Source organism: Nyctereutes procyonoides, unplaced genomic scaffold (assembly GCF_905146905.1).
Source record: "Nyctereutes procyonoides isolate TBG_1078 unplaced genomic scaffold, NYPRO_anot_genome, whole genome shotgun sequence".
NCBI classification, from domain to species: domain Eukaryota; kingdom Metazoa; phylum Chordata; class Mammalia; order Carnivora; family Canidae; genus Nyctereutes; species Nyctereutes procyonoides.
Genome location: NW_026575051.1, coordinates 67860393 through 67878501, shown reverse-complemented (window position 1 = coordinate 67878501; position 18109 = coordinate 67860393). Strand labels below are relative to the sequence as shown.

General features: G+C 35.8%; 1 protein-coding gene across 1 annotated transcript in view; it reads left to right on the top strand.

Annotated features, from left to right (window-relative positions):
- REV3L (REV3 like, DNA directed polymerase zeta catalytic subunit) overlaps positions 1–18109 on the top strand; it is a 178899-nt gene that overhangs the window by 153921 nt on the left and 6869 nt on the right. The window contains 6 exon segments of the mRNA XM_055330511.1: positions 2037–2146; positions 8647–8761; positions 13056–13193; positions 14716–14906; positions 15570–15816; positions 17525–17734. Of these exon segments, the coding sequence (XP_055186486.1) occupies positions 2037–2146; positions 8647–8761; positions 13056–13193; positions 14716–14906; positions 15570–15816; positions 17525–17734 (1011 nt within the window).

Here is an 18109-nt window from a genome sequence, read left to right as displayed (position 1 = left end):
CTCCCTGTGGGAAACCCAATGCAGGACTCATTCCCATGATCCTGGGATCACAACTTGAGCCAAGGCAGATGCTCAACCACTGAGCCACCCAGGCACCCCTCAGGATTTTCTTAATACCCAAATTACATTTCTGCTACCATTTAGTCTTTTGTTCATTTAATATTTCCTTTTAAAAGCAGCTATAGGGATCCCTGGGTGGCGCAGCGGTTTGGCGCCTGCCTTTGGCCCAGGGCGCGATCCTGGAGACCCGGGATCGAATCCCACATCAGGCTCCCGGTGCATGGAGCCTGCTTCTCCCTCTGCCTGTGTCTCTGCCTCTCTCTCTCTCTCTCTCTCTCTCTGTGACTATCATAAATAAAAAAAAAAAAAAAAAAAAAAATTAAAAAAAAAATAAAAAATAAAAGCAGCTATAAATAGCCTTTATTCAATCCTACATTTAATTCAGGTGATTCAAATTTCATAGTAAAAGGATAATTGTTACTATTGTTTGCTTCTTAATACAAAAGTACATGATTCTTATTTTAAAATTTTTAAAGGAAAGCTCCAATTATGCCAAAGGGCAATTTTCCCAAACCCTTAGCTTTTATGAGTTTAATAAATGAAGCAGCAGTCCTATGCTGGTGTCTTTACTTAACTACAAAATATAATTAGTTTGTCATATTTGTCAAGATCTACCATCTTTTTTGTTAGCTTATGACATGATCTTTGTTTCACTAATCACTAATGAAAGTACCCTTGTTAGGGGCACCTAGCTGGCTCAGTTGGTGAAGCATGCAACTCGAGCTTGAGTTCAGGCCCCATGTTGGGTGGAGAGATCACTTTAAAAAAAAAAAAAAAAGGTATCCTTGTTAGACATATATCTGCTACTTAATTTAACTTGAACACTTGAGGGATCCCTGGATGGCTCGGCGGTTTAGTGCTTGCCTTCGGCCCAGGGCCTGATCCTGGAGACCCAGGATTGTGTCCCTCATCGGGCTCCCTGCATGGGGCCTACTTCTCCCTCTGCCTGTGTCTCTGCCCCCCCCCCCTCTCTGTTTGTCTCTCATAAATAAATAAATAAAATCTTTTTAATAAATAAATAAATTGAACACTTGATTTTCCATCATATAATGATACATTTTTCCTTGTATTCTGTATTACCTAAAAATTATATATAACCAATCATTGCGATTGAAGTTCAGACTTTAACTTTTATGATAACTGAAGAAATTTATAACACTACAAAAAAATTTTTTAAGATCTGCATACACACACTCAAGCACATACATGGAACAATTTCCTGGCTAATTGATTATAAAGGCATATAAGGAAGTCCTTGAATAAACAAGGCTTATTCTTCCAGGAATCAAATGAAGCTTTGTATCTTGTTTTGCTTTTGGTGGGTTTTTATTTTAGATTTTATTTATTTATTCATGAGAGACAGAGGGAGGCAGAAATAGAGGGGAGAAGTAGGCTCCCCACAGAGTGTGGAGTCTGAAGCCAGGCTTAGTCCCAGGACCTTAGGGTAATGACCTGAGCTGAAGGCAGACACTTAACCAACTGAGCCACCCAGGCGCCCCAAAGCTGCATACCTTGTGTAAAGTGCAATCTGTTTTACTTACTAATACACTGACAGACGAGTCTGTGTATTGATAGGTTCCTTTCTTTAAATTCTTTACCTTAAGATGCCCGGGTGGCTCAGTCAGTTACGCATCTGCCTTCAGCTCAGGTCATGATCCTGGGGTTCTGGGATCAAGTCTCATGTTGGGCTCCCTGCTCTATGGGGAGCCTCCTTCTCCCTCTGCCTCTGCTGCTCCCCTTGCTTGTACTCACTCTGTCAAATAAGTAAATCTTTTTTTTTTTTTAATTCTATACCTTATTTTCTTCTTGAGTCCTTATAGAATGACACAGAAGATTGTTTTGTTTTCTTTTTTACATCCTTTTCTCTTTGTTTTATTTTTAGGAATATTTAGTAATGAAAATTATTCTATGTTAAAATCTATTGATTTATACTAAGCTATGTTAAGAAATTACTTCCGGTGTGTTTGTACCAACAGGTTGGTGATAGTATTGTTCACAAAGCCAGAGAGACCTTGGAGCGAGCTATTAAACTGGTGAATGATACCAAGAAATGGGGCGCTAGGGTTGTATATGGAGATACTGACAGGTAATGAACTTTCTGCTTTGGGAATCTCTTCAGATACTCATTCCAGTGTTTCAAATGGCTTAAGGGTAATCTTTCCTAAAAACAGAATTCTCCTTAAGTCCTTCCCAGTCCTTACGATTTTGTGATCAGGATTAGCACAACTCCTGAATTAACAGAAAATTTAAGTGTCCTGAGCCACAGACTTGTAGAGATTCCTGTGGCATCCCTGTAGGTAGCCAGGTAGATAACAATCTGCAAAAATACTGTATACACAAGAGTCTAGTCTTTAAAGAAACTGCTTTTAATGTGAATGATTCCTCATGTAGCTGCAGCCCTATGAATTTAAATATCTACCTTAATTTTGAAAGATACGTGCCAAAGCTGTGAGTGGTTAACTTTTCACTAGGCCCCAAAATATTTTTGACCTTCTACAAAAAGTGCATATAGGCAAATACAGTTTACATTTGATTCCAGAGGGCTCACAGACTTCCTGAAGCCCATGATTCATGGACTGGCAAAGGATAGGACTGCCTCTGAGTCCTGAATTAGTAACTTTACCCTGGGTGCTTGTTTTGGTATTCATCAGGGCCCAGTTATTTATGTAACATCTTATTTTTATGACTTACTAAAATTCTTCTAGAACATAGGTATTATGCAAACTTCTTAGAGTCTGATATTCTTTTCATATTGAAGGCTTAGAGTTACCGTGATCATGCTAAGAGCACTTGTCTCAGGAGCTCTGATTACTTTACAGCCCAACAGAGCAGTAGGAGATAATGCTTCTAATCATTAAAAACAGCTTCTAGGCAATCTTTAGATAGTATTTAATCTTTGCCATTCATTAATGCACATAAAATCAGTATATTCATATTAATGCTGAATGAGACCTTGCCTCATATAGCAGCTGTTTCATTACTGACAGGTGGGGATACTTTCAAATTATCCAGGTCCCAATTATCCATAGTCTCTACTCTTCCCCATCAAAAGCGACTCCTGAGTATTTCACTGCCCTGTAAAACCACTTTTTTTTTGGGGGGGGGGGTAAAACCACTTCTGTTGAGTGGTCCAGCAAAATAAAAGTTGCTAGAACATAGCTTTGCACCTTGTTAGCAGAACTCCTTGCAAAATACTTAGGGAAGAGGACAAAGTTTTTTTTTTTTTTTCTGTTGTTTTTGTTTTGTTTTGTTTTGGAAGAGGAAAAGTTAAACATTTAAATTGTTGAGCTTAATTTAGGGTTATACATGTCCATAGTTGATAACACATACAGAGAATCAGAAGTTGGCATGATTCTGATTGTAGTTAGTTTAGCTGTTTAGCCTTTAAGATCTTGAAAAATTCAGGGACACCTGGGTGGCTCAGTCAGTTAGTGACTTTGGCTCAGGTCATGATCTCAGGGTCATGAGATCATGCCCCGTATAAGACTCCACCCTTATCATGGACTCTGCTGTCCCTCTGTCTGCTCCTCTCCTGCCACTTTGCCACTCACCCTCTCTCTCAGATAAATAAATAGAATCTTAAAAAAAAAAAACAAAAAACAAAAACAGATCTTTAAGAATTCAAACCAAAAAACAAAAAATCACAATGTCAGAACTGAAGAGAATCCTGGTGCTATTCAGGTCAGCAGTTTTCACATTGTTGGGAATAACCATCAGAGACACATTCTCAGGTGTTGCCTAAAAGCAGATTCCCCAGACAAGAAACTTGTCTAAAATCATCCAGCTAGTCAGCAGTGATGCCATAAATCAATACTTAGTGCTTTTTTTATTCCTAGCTAGTACTTTCTCATTGTCAGAATCCACAGGTATTTTGATTCTAATCAAAGAAATGTGTTCACAGTATTCGAGCTTTTGCTGTCCATTCACTATCTGATTCATTCAACAAATGTTTATTGAAATATACTGTATGATGGCAAGTCACTCTAGAACTTGCATTATCAATAGGAACAGTATCACTCTAACAGGGTACAAATTGGTTCCTAGGAAGCAAAACTTAAATAGTACAATGTGTTTGGGCCCCACAAAGTTCAACCCCATCCAACAATATTTTTTAATCCTTAGTAATGATTTTCTCTTATTAAATTACTTTTAACTTTGAGAAGACAATAAAAGTTTGAGAAACACTGCTTCAGGAATAATAATGCTCAGTAAAGTGAATAAGTTCTTAACTGAGAGGTGATCTGAATTCTCTTTTCTAGCTGTACTCCTGATTGTATGGTCATTAACAAATCACTTAGCCTTTTTGATCAGAATGAAGGAAATCCGATAGATGATGGTGAATGACCATTGCCTCCCTCCAATTTCAAGACTGCTACTTTTATGAATCTTGAGGTCTAGCTAAGGGAAATCAGTTACAAAAACGTCAAAATTAGTGTTCGAAGAGTGTTTCTCTTTCTAAAGCAATTATGCATTATTGTCCATTTAGAAAGTATAATAAACACACTGAATTCTTTTTTTCAATTAAATATTTTTTATTAAAATATAATTGACATACAGTATTAGCTTCCGGTGTACAATGCAGTGATCTGACAATTATATCCATTGTAAAATGTTCACCATGATAAGTGTAGCTACCAGTTGTCACCTAAAAAGTTATTACAGTATTATTAACTAGTGGTTCAAACAATTATTTTATAGAATAGTGCTTCGCAATCATATTTATTGCACCCTAGTGGGATATGATCTACTCCCATCATCTAGAGTTCTCTAGAATCTCTTGGGTCAACTATACTCAAATTTTTAAAATATTTTTTAAAAAAGAATCTCTTGGGAAATTCATCTGAGTATAATTGAGAAAGGCCTCCTAAATTATTCTAATAGTCCCATTCACCCCCTACCATGTGACAGTCACTGTTCTATATGTATACTTGAATCTCCCAACACAAAGATAAATGTTATTTAACTAGATTAAAAGCACCAGTGACAAACTCATTTTAAAACATTTTTCTCTTTTTGTAAGCAAATCACATCCATTCTGTTAAATGACCTTCCCTTAGTCTTGGCCACCTGTCTTGAAGCTTAGCTAAAATAAAACTGGCCAAAACAACATAGATGGACTGGACTGAAACCCACTAACTACTGGGTAAAATCTCATATATATATATATATATATACCCTATAATAATAATTTTTAAGCTCTCTACTCCATCGAAGTATAATTTTTAACAAAAGTGCACTATTTTTAAAAAGAAAATGCACAGTGTATACATAGTTCAGTATACACATGTATAGATCTATTTGACCAGTCACCACCTCGGGGTGCAGAACATTTTTATCAATGTAGAAAGCTCCATCTACCCTTTCACAGTCCCTCACTTTAATTCCCTACCACCAGGCAACCACTTACCTGATTTCTATTACCACAGCTTAGTTTCTCCTGTCCTAGAAATAAAAATGTGTACATAGGAACTTTAATTTCAAAGTGTCTTCATCATCACTGTGCCTGAGCATTTTAAGCATAGTGATCTTTTAAAAAACAAAAGTTTGGTAGTTATATCTCAAATCAAACATACCCTTAGCATATGACTTAACAATTCTATTCCTGGATAGTTACCTAAATGAAATTTAAATTTAGGTCCACACAAAGACTTGATACAAATGTTTATTGCACCTTTATTTATAATAGTCCAAAACCACAAACAATACAAATTTCCACCAAAGGGTGAATGAATAAACAAACATGGCATGTCTATACAATGGAATACTACTCGGCAATAAAAAAGGAATCAGTTACTGTTACTTCAGCAACATAGATGAATCTAAAAAATATGCTGAAAGAAGCCAGACATAAGAGAGTACACACTGTACGGTTCCATTAATATGAAATTCTTAGAGGGGGGGAAAATCTATAGTAATGAAAAGCAGGTCTTCTGTTGCCTATGGCCAGGAGTGGAGAATTATTACAAAAGAGTACAGGGGAATTTTGGGGGGTGATGAAAATTTCCTTAGTTTTTTAAGGCTATCATAGATTTAGTGGCTTAAACAACAGAAATTTACTTTCTCATAGTTCTAGAGGCTTGAAGTTCAAGATCAAGTGTTGGGAAATACGGTTTCTCTTGAAGCCTCTCTGTTTAGCTTGCAGGTGGTCACCTTCTTTGTCCTCACATGACCTTTCCTTTGTTCATGAGCATGCCTGGTGTTCTTTTGTATATTCAGATATTCCCTATTTATAACACCAGTAACAGTAGGCTTATCCTAACAACCACCTAAGTTAGGGCCTCCTTTTAACTTAATTACCTCTTTAAAGGTCCTATCTCCAAGTATACTTGGATTCTGAGGTACTGGGGTTAGGGCTTCAGCATATGAATTTTAGGGGGACCCAGTGCAGCCCATAACAAGTCTGTGCATTTGTCAGCATGGAACTGTACACTTAAGATGTATTCATTTTATTATATGCAAATTATATCTCAGCAAAGTTGATTTTTGAAAATCTTTCAAAAGGAGATTTTAAAATCTATTTTAAAAATAAAGCTTTATTGATAAAATCAGATGGGCCTAACAAAAAAATATTATAGAAAGCTTCAAGTGTTTCAGAGTATATTAAAATTTAGATTAAGACCAGTTTTATTTTAAACATCTTAATACTGAATAAATATTCATTTTTCTTAAGCTTTTCATATCAGACTCTAAATACTATCTCCAGTATTGGCAAAGCAAGAGCTTTTCCAAAGAAACCATCCAAATGAGATTTGAAGTCCAATATAAAAGCATTTAAGAAATATGAGATTGGTTTATGTGGCCCCAAGACTAGGAACAAGAATCTTAAGGTCATGTTTCAAAATATTTTTCATTTCTACTATTTAATATCTTTCCATTAAAATTATAAGTGAAGGGGCACCTGGGTGGCTCAGTCAGTTAAACATCTGACTCTTGATTTCAGCTCAGTGTGGAGTCTGCCTGAGATTTTTCTTTCCCTCTCTGCCCTTCCTCCCTCCCTCCCTCTCTCTCCAAATAAATAAAATTTACAAAAAAATTATATGTGAAGATCAACTTTATAATCTCCCTTTTTAAAATATATTTATTGACCATTATTTCTGTTAGTCACAGATTGTGCTATTATAAAGTTAACTAGATTATGTTAGAGAGGGATCCCTGGGTGGCGCAGCAGTTTGGCGCCTGCCTTTGGCCCAGGGCGCAATCCTGGAGACCCGGGATCGAATCCCACGTCGGGCTCCCGGTGCATGGAGCCTGCTTCTCCCTCTGCCTGTGTCTCTGCCTCTCTCTCTGTGTGACTATCATAAATAAATAAATAAATAAATTTAAAAAAATATTATGTTAGAGAAAAATGCCCAGTGCTTTTAGTTTTTTGGTTTTGTGGTGTTTTTTTTTTTGTTGTTGTTGTTGTTGCTTTTTTTTGGGGGGGGGGGTATGATTGATTGATTGATTGATGAGAGACAGAGAGAGAGTCAGAGACATAGAGGGAGAAAAGCAGGTTCCCTGCAGGGAGCCTGATGTGGGACTCAATCCAAGGACCCCAGGATCACGTCCTGAGCCAAAGGCAGACATTCAACCACTGAGCTAACCAGGTGTCCTGGTATTTTGTTTTTATTGGGGTTTTTATTGTTTTTTGTTTTATTTTTTGTATTGCAGGTTTTTATTTATATTAGAAATCCTTCATTCTTGACCTGCATATACTGCTGTTGGAATTGTACATTAGAAATAATGTTTCTGAAAACCAGATTGACCATATCTTTCAAAAAATATTTTTAGTGTATACCATTTACCCAGAAATTTCACTGATAGAAATTTGTTCTAAGCATACAATGTAAGTTCTTTCTATATAAAAGATATTATGCTAGGAGAGGTATGCCACATTATCATATATGAAATATTAGCAAAAGAATTCAACCAAATTTCAATGATGGAAGTTTAGTTAAATTATAATCTACCCATACATTGAAATATAGTACAACTGTTAAAATAACGTAAAAGAACTAAGTGACATGGGAATGTGTTAAGATTTAAGATGTACAATTAAATGAAAGGAGAAAGTTATCCAACAATAATGATCTGTGATCCCAAATGAGAAGAGATTTACAGGTATACCCAGAAAGGTTTGTAGTACCTTTTTTCTGAATGATAAGATTAGGTGGTTATTGCTCTTTATGTTTTCTAGCATTTCTGCAGTGAACATATATTACAAAATATATGTATGTCTTTTTTAAGCTGGGTGGTTCTAGAAGGAAATTTCCTCCCATATCACAAGTAATCTTTATAATCACATTCTCTCTTATTTTATGACTGATGTAATTTTATGTTCTATGAAGCTATTATTGTCAAGGAATCACTCCAAGACCTTTTGGGCAGCTCTGATAGCTGAGCTGATCTGTGGTAGCCAAACTAGAAATGTTAGATGTGTTAAAGATCTGTAATAAGATATACAAGGAAAGTGTAGTAAAACTAGAAAGCAACTTAATAAGGAAGAGTAAGGGGGGTAAAGTTCTTTGGTATTAGACTGTTAGCCAGAAAAGTTACTCTTGATGAAATTTTTTGTTACAATGACTTCCTTGTTTTTAATCCTCTTAGTATGTTTGTGCTACTGAAAGGAGCCACTAAGGAGCAGTCTTTTAAGATTGGTCAGGAAATTGCTGAAGCTGTAACTGCTACCAATCCTAAACCAGTGAAATTGAAGTTTGAAAAGGTAAGAGAAATGTAATTAATGCTAGTAAGCACATAAAATTCACATACCTTCTAGAGATTTTGGACTTGCACAATACATTTTTAGAATCAATAACAGTATATGGGTCTACAAGGTGTTAAATTATTTTCCCTTAGTCTTGTGCAATTTTCTCAAAAATTTTTTAGTAATGTCTTTAAAGAAAAAGGTTGTTCCAGTTGACTATTACTGTGTAACAGACCACACCCAAACTTAATGGTGTAAAACAGTTACCCTTTTTATTATGCTTACAGATTTTATGGGTCAGGAATTCAGAAAGGGTGCTGCATAGCTGGTGTTGCTCCACAATGCCTAGGTCCTTAGCCAGGAAAACTTAAAGGTTGAATGAAGGTGATCCAACCAACAGCTAATGGCTGAAATCACCCAAAGCTTTGCTCACTCTAATGTCTAGGGGTTGATGCTGGCTCCTCTTTGGCACATCATCTAAGGCTGTCAGCTGGGACGCCTACACTGACTGGTCTTTCCCTGGGACATGTGTTCTTCCTCATAGCATTATGGGACTGAGTTCCAGGAATGAGCATCCCAAAGAAAAACAGACAAAAGCTGTTTTGCTTTTTATGACCTTGTCCCAAAGTCACATAGCCTGTCTAGATTTAGGAGAGAACATAGATTCCCATCTCTTAATGGGAAGAATGTCAGAGTCACACTTGTTAAGACCATGTAGGATGGCAGATACTATTTCTTTGGACAATACAGTTTGCCATAAGGACCTTAGATTTTTCACTTTACTTTAGATATCAAATACGTATTTAGTTCTTTCTATATAAAAGATATTATGCTAGGAGAGGTGTGCCATGCAAAGAAGCATAAGACCCAATCCCACTCTCTAAGAGCCAGTAACCTAAAAGGAAAGATTAGACTCTTTTAACTTACAGAAGTCTCATGAGAGCAGTCTCCCTAAACACTGTAAGAGCACAAATAAAAGTCCTCCTGGGCTGGATGGGGAAACTACGTAGGAGGTAATATTGCACTGTGCCTCAGAAAATAGTTAGAATTTCAGTAGGCAGCAATGGGGCTGCAGTCATTCTGCATAGAAGAAAATGGTATGTAGGAGAATATGGAGTTGGAAAAGTATAATATGGGAACATAGAGTACAGGGAGAGTGTCTTGAATACCAAGCTAAAGTATTTAAACTTGATTAAGAAAAGTTTATCAAACAAGAGCATGACATGATCAAAGCTGTGTGGGGAGGACTGGCCCCACAGTGGTATACAAGATGGATTGGGAAGAGGAGAATCTCAAGATAGGATGCAACCTGTATAGCCTGAACTAGGGAAAACAAAGGACAACTCAAGGGATTGAGAAAGAAGGATGAGTAGGAGTTTAAAGTGGTTAACTTAAGAGAACAGGTGTGAAAAGGGTAAAAATACCTACTTTGAAGCAAGAATTGTGTTTGGAGGACTGGATATGGTATCTGCCTTGAAGAGTGAGCATTCTAATTGGTGCAGAGACGGGGAGAACAGCTAGAAAACAGAATGGTGGGAGTGCTGTCCTAGAAGTATAGGCAACGTGCCTTGGACACTCAACCCATCTGGCAAAGTGAAGAGCATGACATGCTTAGAAAATAACACCAGACATGAAAATGTACCTGAAATACAGATCATAGACCTTAACATAAAAGCAAAAACTGCAAAACTTCTTAAAGAAAATAAACATTTCTTTAAAAAATAAACAGTTAAGGATTATGATTTATATGTTCATGATGAATATTGGTCTGTAGTTTTTTTCTTGCTGGCTTTGGGACCAAAAAAAAAAAAAAAGCTAGTTTCATAAAATGAGTCGGAAATGTTTCCATGTATGTAAGGTTAATACAATTATTTCTTTCTTAAATGGTTGATGGAATTTACCAATGAAGCTCTTTGGTCCTGACATTTTATTGGGAGTGGAGGGCATAAATTTTTAATGACAAATTAAACATCTTTAATATATATTGAAATATTCAGATTTTCTTAGGCCAGTTTTGATAACTTGCAGTTGTTCAAAGGAATTTGTCCATTTCTCCTAGGTTATCAGATTTAGTGGCATGAATTATTTATATATGCTTACTGTGATTTTGAGATCTATAAGATTTTTAGTGACATCCCTCCTTTCAGTTTTAATATTGATAATTTGTTTTTTCTTTTTTCCTTGATCATCTAGAGGTTTATCCATTTACTGAACTTTTTTTTTTTTAATTTATTTATGATAGTCACAGAGAGAGAGAGAGAGGCAGAGACATAGGCAGAGGGAGAAGCAGGCTCCATGCACCGGGAGCCTGACGTGGGATTCGATCCCGGGTCTCCAGGATCGCGCCCTGGGCCAAAGGCAGGCGCCAAACCGCTGCGCCACCCAGGGATCCCATTTACTGAACTTTTTTGAAGAACCATTTCATTAATTTCCATTCCTTACTATTTCTTTCCTTTTACTTACTTTGGGTTTAGTGTGCTTTTCTTTTCCTGTCTTCTTAATTTAGAAGTTTGAATCATTGATATTAAATATTTTTTAATGTAAGTATTTTAAGATACACATTTCCTTCTAAATACTACTTTAGCTTCGAATTTTGGTATCTTGTATTTTCATTATTCATTTGTTTCAATGATAAAGACTTACATGTCATTTAGAATTGTGTTAAGTTCCAAACATTTAAGGATATTCTAGAAATCTTTTTGTTACTATTTCTAATTTAATTCCATTGTGGTCAAAAAACACACTCTGTATGATCTTAATGCTTTTAAGTTTATTGAAATTTGTCCTTTGGTCCAGCCTATGGCCTATTTTAGTGAATATTCCCCGGTGACCTTAAAAGCTATCTATATTCTGCTTATTGAAATGTCCTATAACTGTCACTTAAGTTAGTAGTGGTGGTATTGAAGCCTTCTTAAAGATTTTCTGTCAATTTCTAAGAGGTGCTAAAGTCTCTAAGTGTATAATCATGGATTTCCATGTTTCTTCCTTATTATCCTGCCAACTTTTATTTCATACATTTTGAAGTTTTCTTACTAAGTATGTACACATTCAGGATTATCTTCTTGATAAATTGATACTCGTATCTTTGATATTTTTCTTGAAATCTGCTTTTTTTGGTATTAATATAACCACTCTAGCTTTGCTTTGATTAGTATTAGCATGTGTATCTTCTTCCATTTTTATTTCTAACCTTTCTATGTCCTTACATTTAAAGTGTACTTTTAGTAGTTTATTGCTGTGTCTCACCTTTTGATCAGATCCAATCTGATCACTTCTGCCTTTTAATTGGGATGTTTAGACTCTTTACATTTAGTGCAATTATTGATAAAGCTTGGGGACAGAGGAAAGGACCGATTTGGTAGCATTAAGAGGATGGAGGGCACACAACGATTAATCTAGAAACTTATCCAGTAGATTAATCCATGCAGTGTTGTTCACTGGAACACTATTTATAATACCAAAAGATTAGGGACCCATGGGTGGCGCAGCGGTTTAGCGCCTGCCTTTGGCCCGGGGCGTGATCCTGGAGACCCGGGATCGAATCCCACATCGGGCTCCCGGTGCATGGAGCCTGCTTCTCCCTCTGCTTGTGTCTCTGCCTCTCTCTCTCTCTTTGACTATCATTCATACATACATACATACATACATACATACATACATACATACATAAAAATAAAATATAATATAATATAATATAAAAAGCTGCCTAGTAATTTAAAAAAAAAAAAACAAAAGATTGGAAACATCCTAAATGACCCACAGTAGTAGGTAACTAGTTAAATAAATTTCGATACCCTCCCATAATTGACTACTGTGTATCTACAAAATAAACTTAGCTTTCTGTACTAGGATGGGATGCTCACCAACATACATTATTAAGTTAAATAAGCAAAGTACAGAATGACATATAATGTAAGCTGCCATTATGTGTATAAGTATCTCTGGAAGGGTACACAGGAAATCAAGAATAGAGGATGCCTCCAGGGCAGGAAAGTAGAGGTAGGAGGACCAGGGCTTTTCATTGTATATTCTCTTATAACTTTAATTTTGTACTTAAAACTTTTAAATATGTAGGTGTTGAAGTAATTCAATTGTTTAAATAGATACGATTGATGGCTTTTGAGAGAACAGTGCCAGCTACAGCAGGGGCAAAATTTGGTAGTGCATACAAAGGAGTTGAGTGGTTAGAAAGTAAAGACAGCTCATTTTGTGTGTAATTAATATTTGGTTAAAGAGAGAAAAAGACATAAAAATAAGATATCCATGGCAGGGGAAGATGGTTATTGAGAGGCATTTTGTTAATCCATTGCAGGTATATTTGCCCTGTGTCTTACAAACAAAAAAGAGGTATGTGGGTTACATGTATGAAACACTGGATCAAAAGGACCCGGTATTTGATGCAAAAGGAATAGAAACAGTCAGAAGAGATTCCTGCCCTGCTGTTTCTAAGGTAAATTTTATTTATCTTGTTTTCATCTTAAGAAATAAGTAGCTAAGGAATCTGGTGAAAATCCTTAAGCACACATCACGGTGCCCCCCCCCGCAGCCTCAGTGACTATGTATAACTATCAGTGGAGGAACTATATGTGATTTGTGAAAATTTCATTACTAATGAAAACAACTTACTTGATTTTAGTCCTTAGTTTCTGACTTCTTCCCACGCCTTACTTTTTATCACAATTACTAAAAAATAACACATGAACTTGATAAGAATTTCTGATCTATCACCAGGAGATGATAATATGTTATCATATAACAACACTCAAAACCTAGGGAGCAGGATAAAGAATCTAGGGACAGAATAATTTTATAAGTAATCCATTCTAGATAAACTGAAATTTTATTTACTTGAATGATTAAATACTAGTTAGAAGGATTTCTGAACAGTAGTACCATATTTACCTAAATTTCTCAACCACAGTAATTTTAACCATATTTTATACTTCTTCTCTATTCAGGCCCAGATTCCTTCTATAATAAACCAAAAATAAGTACTATAAATGGAACAGTACTCTACACACTGAGTTTTATAAGGGTATAAAAATCACAATAGATTGTTAGTGTCAGTATATTATGCCATATATATATATATATATATATATATATATATATAATGTTATGTGAATTTGAAATATTATTTAATACTAGTTTCTGGAAGAGATATCATCCAATGCATTCTTTCTCCGAGGGTGGAATCATACTTAAGCCAAATTAGCAAAACTAAGTGAGTAAATATGTATTGGTTTCAGTATTCATAAGATACAGAACTTTCACTTAGAACTAATTTAATTCAATCCACTACATATATCCACTGCATGTCAGTCATTTACTAGTAGAAACATTTCTAGCATAGAAAATTCCATCACAGGGCAGCCCTGGTGGCTCAGCGGTTTAGCACCGCCTTCAATTCAGGGTGTGATCCTGGAAACCTGGGATCGAGTCCCACGTCAGGCTCCCTGCATGGAGCCTGCTTTTCCCTCTGCCTGTGTCTGTCTTTCATGAATAAATAAATAAAATCTTCTTAAAAAAAGAAAAGAAAATTCCATTGCAGCTAATATATACTTATTGACACTATGAAAAAGCAAAAGGCTGATTTTGATTTCACTGCTTGGTGATATGACACTTAAACTTTTGTCTGTCCACCTGAGTCTATAACAGGCCAAAAAAAAACCACTACATGTAATTATGTCTGGCTTCTTGTGCTTAAGTATTTCATGTTACACTTTACCTAGCAAATGTTTTATTTGCATGTTATTTTGTTATGTTCCTCAAACTACATGATACTCTATTTTTAGAGATAGTAAACTATAGAAGATCTCCAAAATACTTTAATTTTTATTATCCAGTTACTATAAATAGCCAATTGTTTAGGTAGATGGGCAAATTACCCAGTAGTTACATAATTGAAAATATAACGATGAAATGTACTAGGGGATATTTTTATGAGCGTATCCTTTTTTTTTTTTTTTAAGATACTTGAGCGTTCTCTAAAGCTGCTATTTGAAACAAGAGATATAAGTTTAATTAAACAGTATGTTCAGCGACAATGTATGAAACTTCTGGAAGGAAAAGCCAGCATCCAAGATTTTATCTTTGCCAAGGAATACAGAGGAAGTTCCTCTTATAAACCTGGAGCTTGTGTGCCAGCCCTTGAACTTACAAGGTAATGATGCACACAACAGCACCACTCTCAGTACCTACCAAGTGTAGTCCTGGGATTCTGAATGGTTTGGAATAGATGTAAAGACAGCTAGTTCATAGTTTCTTCACCTGTCCAGAAGAAGCCTCACTAAAGATAAATAAAAGCTCTCCCATACTTTTTAAACTCCGAAGAAGAAAAAGGAACTTCTCTTCTGGGCTTTCCTTGAGAAACTATATTCGGTGAAATCATAATCTGGTACAGAGTTTGAATTGTTTATCCACATCAAAATCACCAGTTAGTCTTTAATGTGGGTCTACCAAAGCACTTAGATGATACCATTCTAAAATCAGATCATCTAACCAGCTAAAATTTATGATAGTTAAAGTTCTTAAAATTTAAGAACTATTTGTGATAGTTCTTCCTATTAGGAGATAGAAAACATTTTAAGCTAGTTGATATCTGGCAACTCTTACTGTTTTTCAAGTAGCAATGACTTAGAGTAAATTTGAAGCTCTTATGTCTGCTTGGTGCTAAGTCAAGTGCATAGAGGCCTCAGAAAAGTTGTAACTCTAACTTCAAGGTACTCCTCGTACTCTCATGGTTTCATAATTGTTTCTTACTTAATTTTCTGGTAAGATGCCTTTATAACAGTTTTTGAGTGAATATTTATGTGAATTTAAATAGGAAAATGCTTACTTACGATCGGCGCTCTGAGCCTCGAGTTGGAGAGCGAGTGCCATACGTCATCATTTATGGGACCCCCGGAGTACCACTTATCCAGCTAGTGAGGCGCCCAGTGGAAGTGCTGCAGGACCCAACTCTGAGACTGAATGCCACTTACTACATCACCAAGCAAATCCTGCCACCCCTGGCAAGAATCTTCTCACTTATTGGTATTGATGTCTTCAACTGGTATCATGAATTACCAAGGGTAAGCTTATAAATAGTATACCTGTGCTGTGACTGTAAAGAGAATTCATTTGCAATTTCCAGTAGAACTAAAGATTTCATTTATGTGCTATGAGAAGTAACACAGATGCTCTGTTATCCTAAACTGGCAAAAGTGCCACACTCTTCTGATTTCCTAAAAGAAACAATTTTAAGTTTTCTACAAACACCTTCCCAGTTTCTGTCACATTGGCCAAATTACAGGATATTAAAATAAATTCTGCAACTATTTCAGTGGTAAACAGTTAAGTAAAAAATAACTCATAATAAACTCAATAATTCATAATAAAAAGTAAATGAAGGAAAGCAAAAAATTCCTTCAAAATGGGTATTTAAGAAATGTATATAGTATGTAGTATCTAGACATAGTGCTAAAGAAATCAGACTAAAGAAATAATGTTAAAAGAGCATTTTGCTAAAGTAAAACCTGGAACTTGGAATCTGGGCCAAGGGAGTTTGGCGTAACTCGCAGCTCACTGGAAGCCTGAAGGAGCAATCTGTGGCTGGCTCATAATCTGGGATACATTAGTCTCAGAGAAGAGCAGTTTATATCTGCTGTTTGGAATTGGACCTGCTCAGTCATTTGCTGTTATCTCAGACCATAAAAGACTGATAGCATTTCAGGCAAACTTGTAAAAGTTGATCCTCAAATTACTTTACCTTCTCAATAAGCACATGTGGCCTCAAAGGACAGAATAAGATAGAAACTGAGGTTGAAGCTGTGCTTCCGAGAAGCTGTGCTGGCTGAAGTCTGTTATGCCGTGTCCTGGCTCTGCACCAGAAAGCTAGGACTACTTTTCATCAGCAGGAAGAATGTTAAACCAATGGCAATCGCAAGAAGCTGACCTAGTAACTTTTATGCAAAGTGATTAGAAGATACCAAGAGAAGACCAAGGGTATAATCACGACATGATAATGTTATTTCAGTGTCAAAAGAAGACAGATCTCTAAGACCAGGATTAACTTCAAATGAAGAATGCTTAGGTGAAACATATCTAATGACATTTGGAATGCTCCACATTTACATTTGCTTGAATTTTGCACCCTACTGCCTAACAAGTTATTTTTAGCCTTCTACTTGCCTTGTTTCCATCGCCCAGTTTTGTAGTCTTAAACAGAATCCACTCTCAACCTGAATTTCTACTATTGTCTTCTCTAATCTCCAGTGTCCTGTATGATCTCATGTATCTGTATATCTCAACCAAAAAACTGAGTAGCAGACCATTTTTTTCCCCAAAAGAAATATATATATAGATATACATATAGATATATGTATATAGATAGATATCTGATGATATTAACACTTAAGTTCTGTGAAAGGAAGCATTTTGTTCATTTCTGTAGCCCCATTATCTAGAACAGTACCTGACATATAGTAGCTACTCAGTATTTGTTAGATGAATGAAATAATGCCTTACAAAGGTTTTGTAAACCTGTAATTAGCATGACAGCAACTCAGCTGTGAAGCTGGATCAGACATTTTTTAAGGTTTTCATTTTAATTCCAATATGGTTGACATTACAGCATTCTTTTAGTTTCAGGTATACTATATATATATATATATAGTGATTCAACAATTCTATCCATTACTCAGTGCTCATTATAATAAGTGTCTTTAATCCTAATCATCCATTTCACCCGTCCCTCAACCCATCTCCCTGAGACTTATTTCTGAATTGCTGTTTTTATAGATCCAGAAAGCCACCAGCTCCTCTCGAAGTGAACCTGAAGGGCGAAAAGGCACTATTTCACAATATTTCACTACTTTACACTGTCCCGTGTGTGATGACCTAACCCAGCATGGCATCTGTAGTAAATGTCGGAGCCAACCTCAGCATGTTGCAGTCATCCTTAACCAAGAAATTCGAGAGTTGGAACGTAAACAGGAACAACTTGTAAAGGTATGACCTTATTTGAAAGAATCCCAAGCAATCTGATTCTTTAGGGAAATGTCAGTGCTTGAGATACAGTTTGAGATACGAAACTGGTGTGAAAAGTGGAATAAAGGTTCTAAGTTAATAAATTTTAAAATATTAAAAATATCATAATTGAACTAAATTATTTAAAGATGGCTTGATTTTGGATACTGACCCTTTATCAGATATGTCATAGGTTGCCTTTTAGTTTTGTTTCATAATTTATTTTTGTTTTTATGGAATAGTGTATTGTGTTTATTAAAACTTAGAACTACAATGTTCTATCCAATTTCTTTTATAATAGAATTTTTTTAAAGGAAATACCAATTTCTCTATCATATCTACTTAATATTCTCCCAA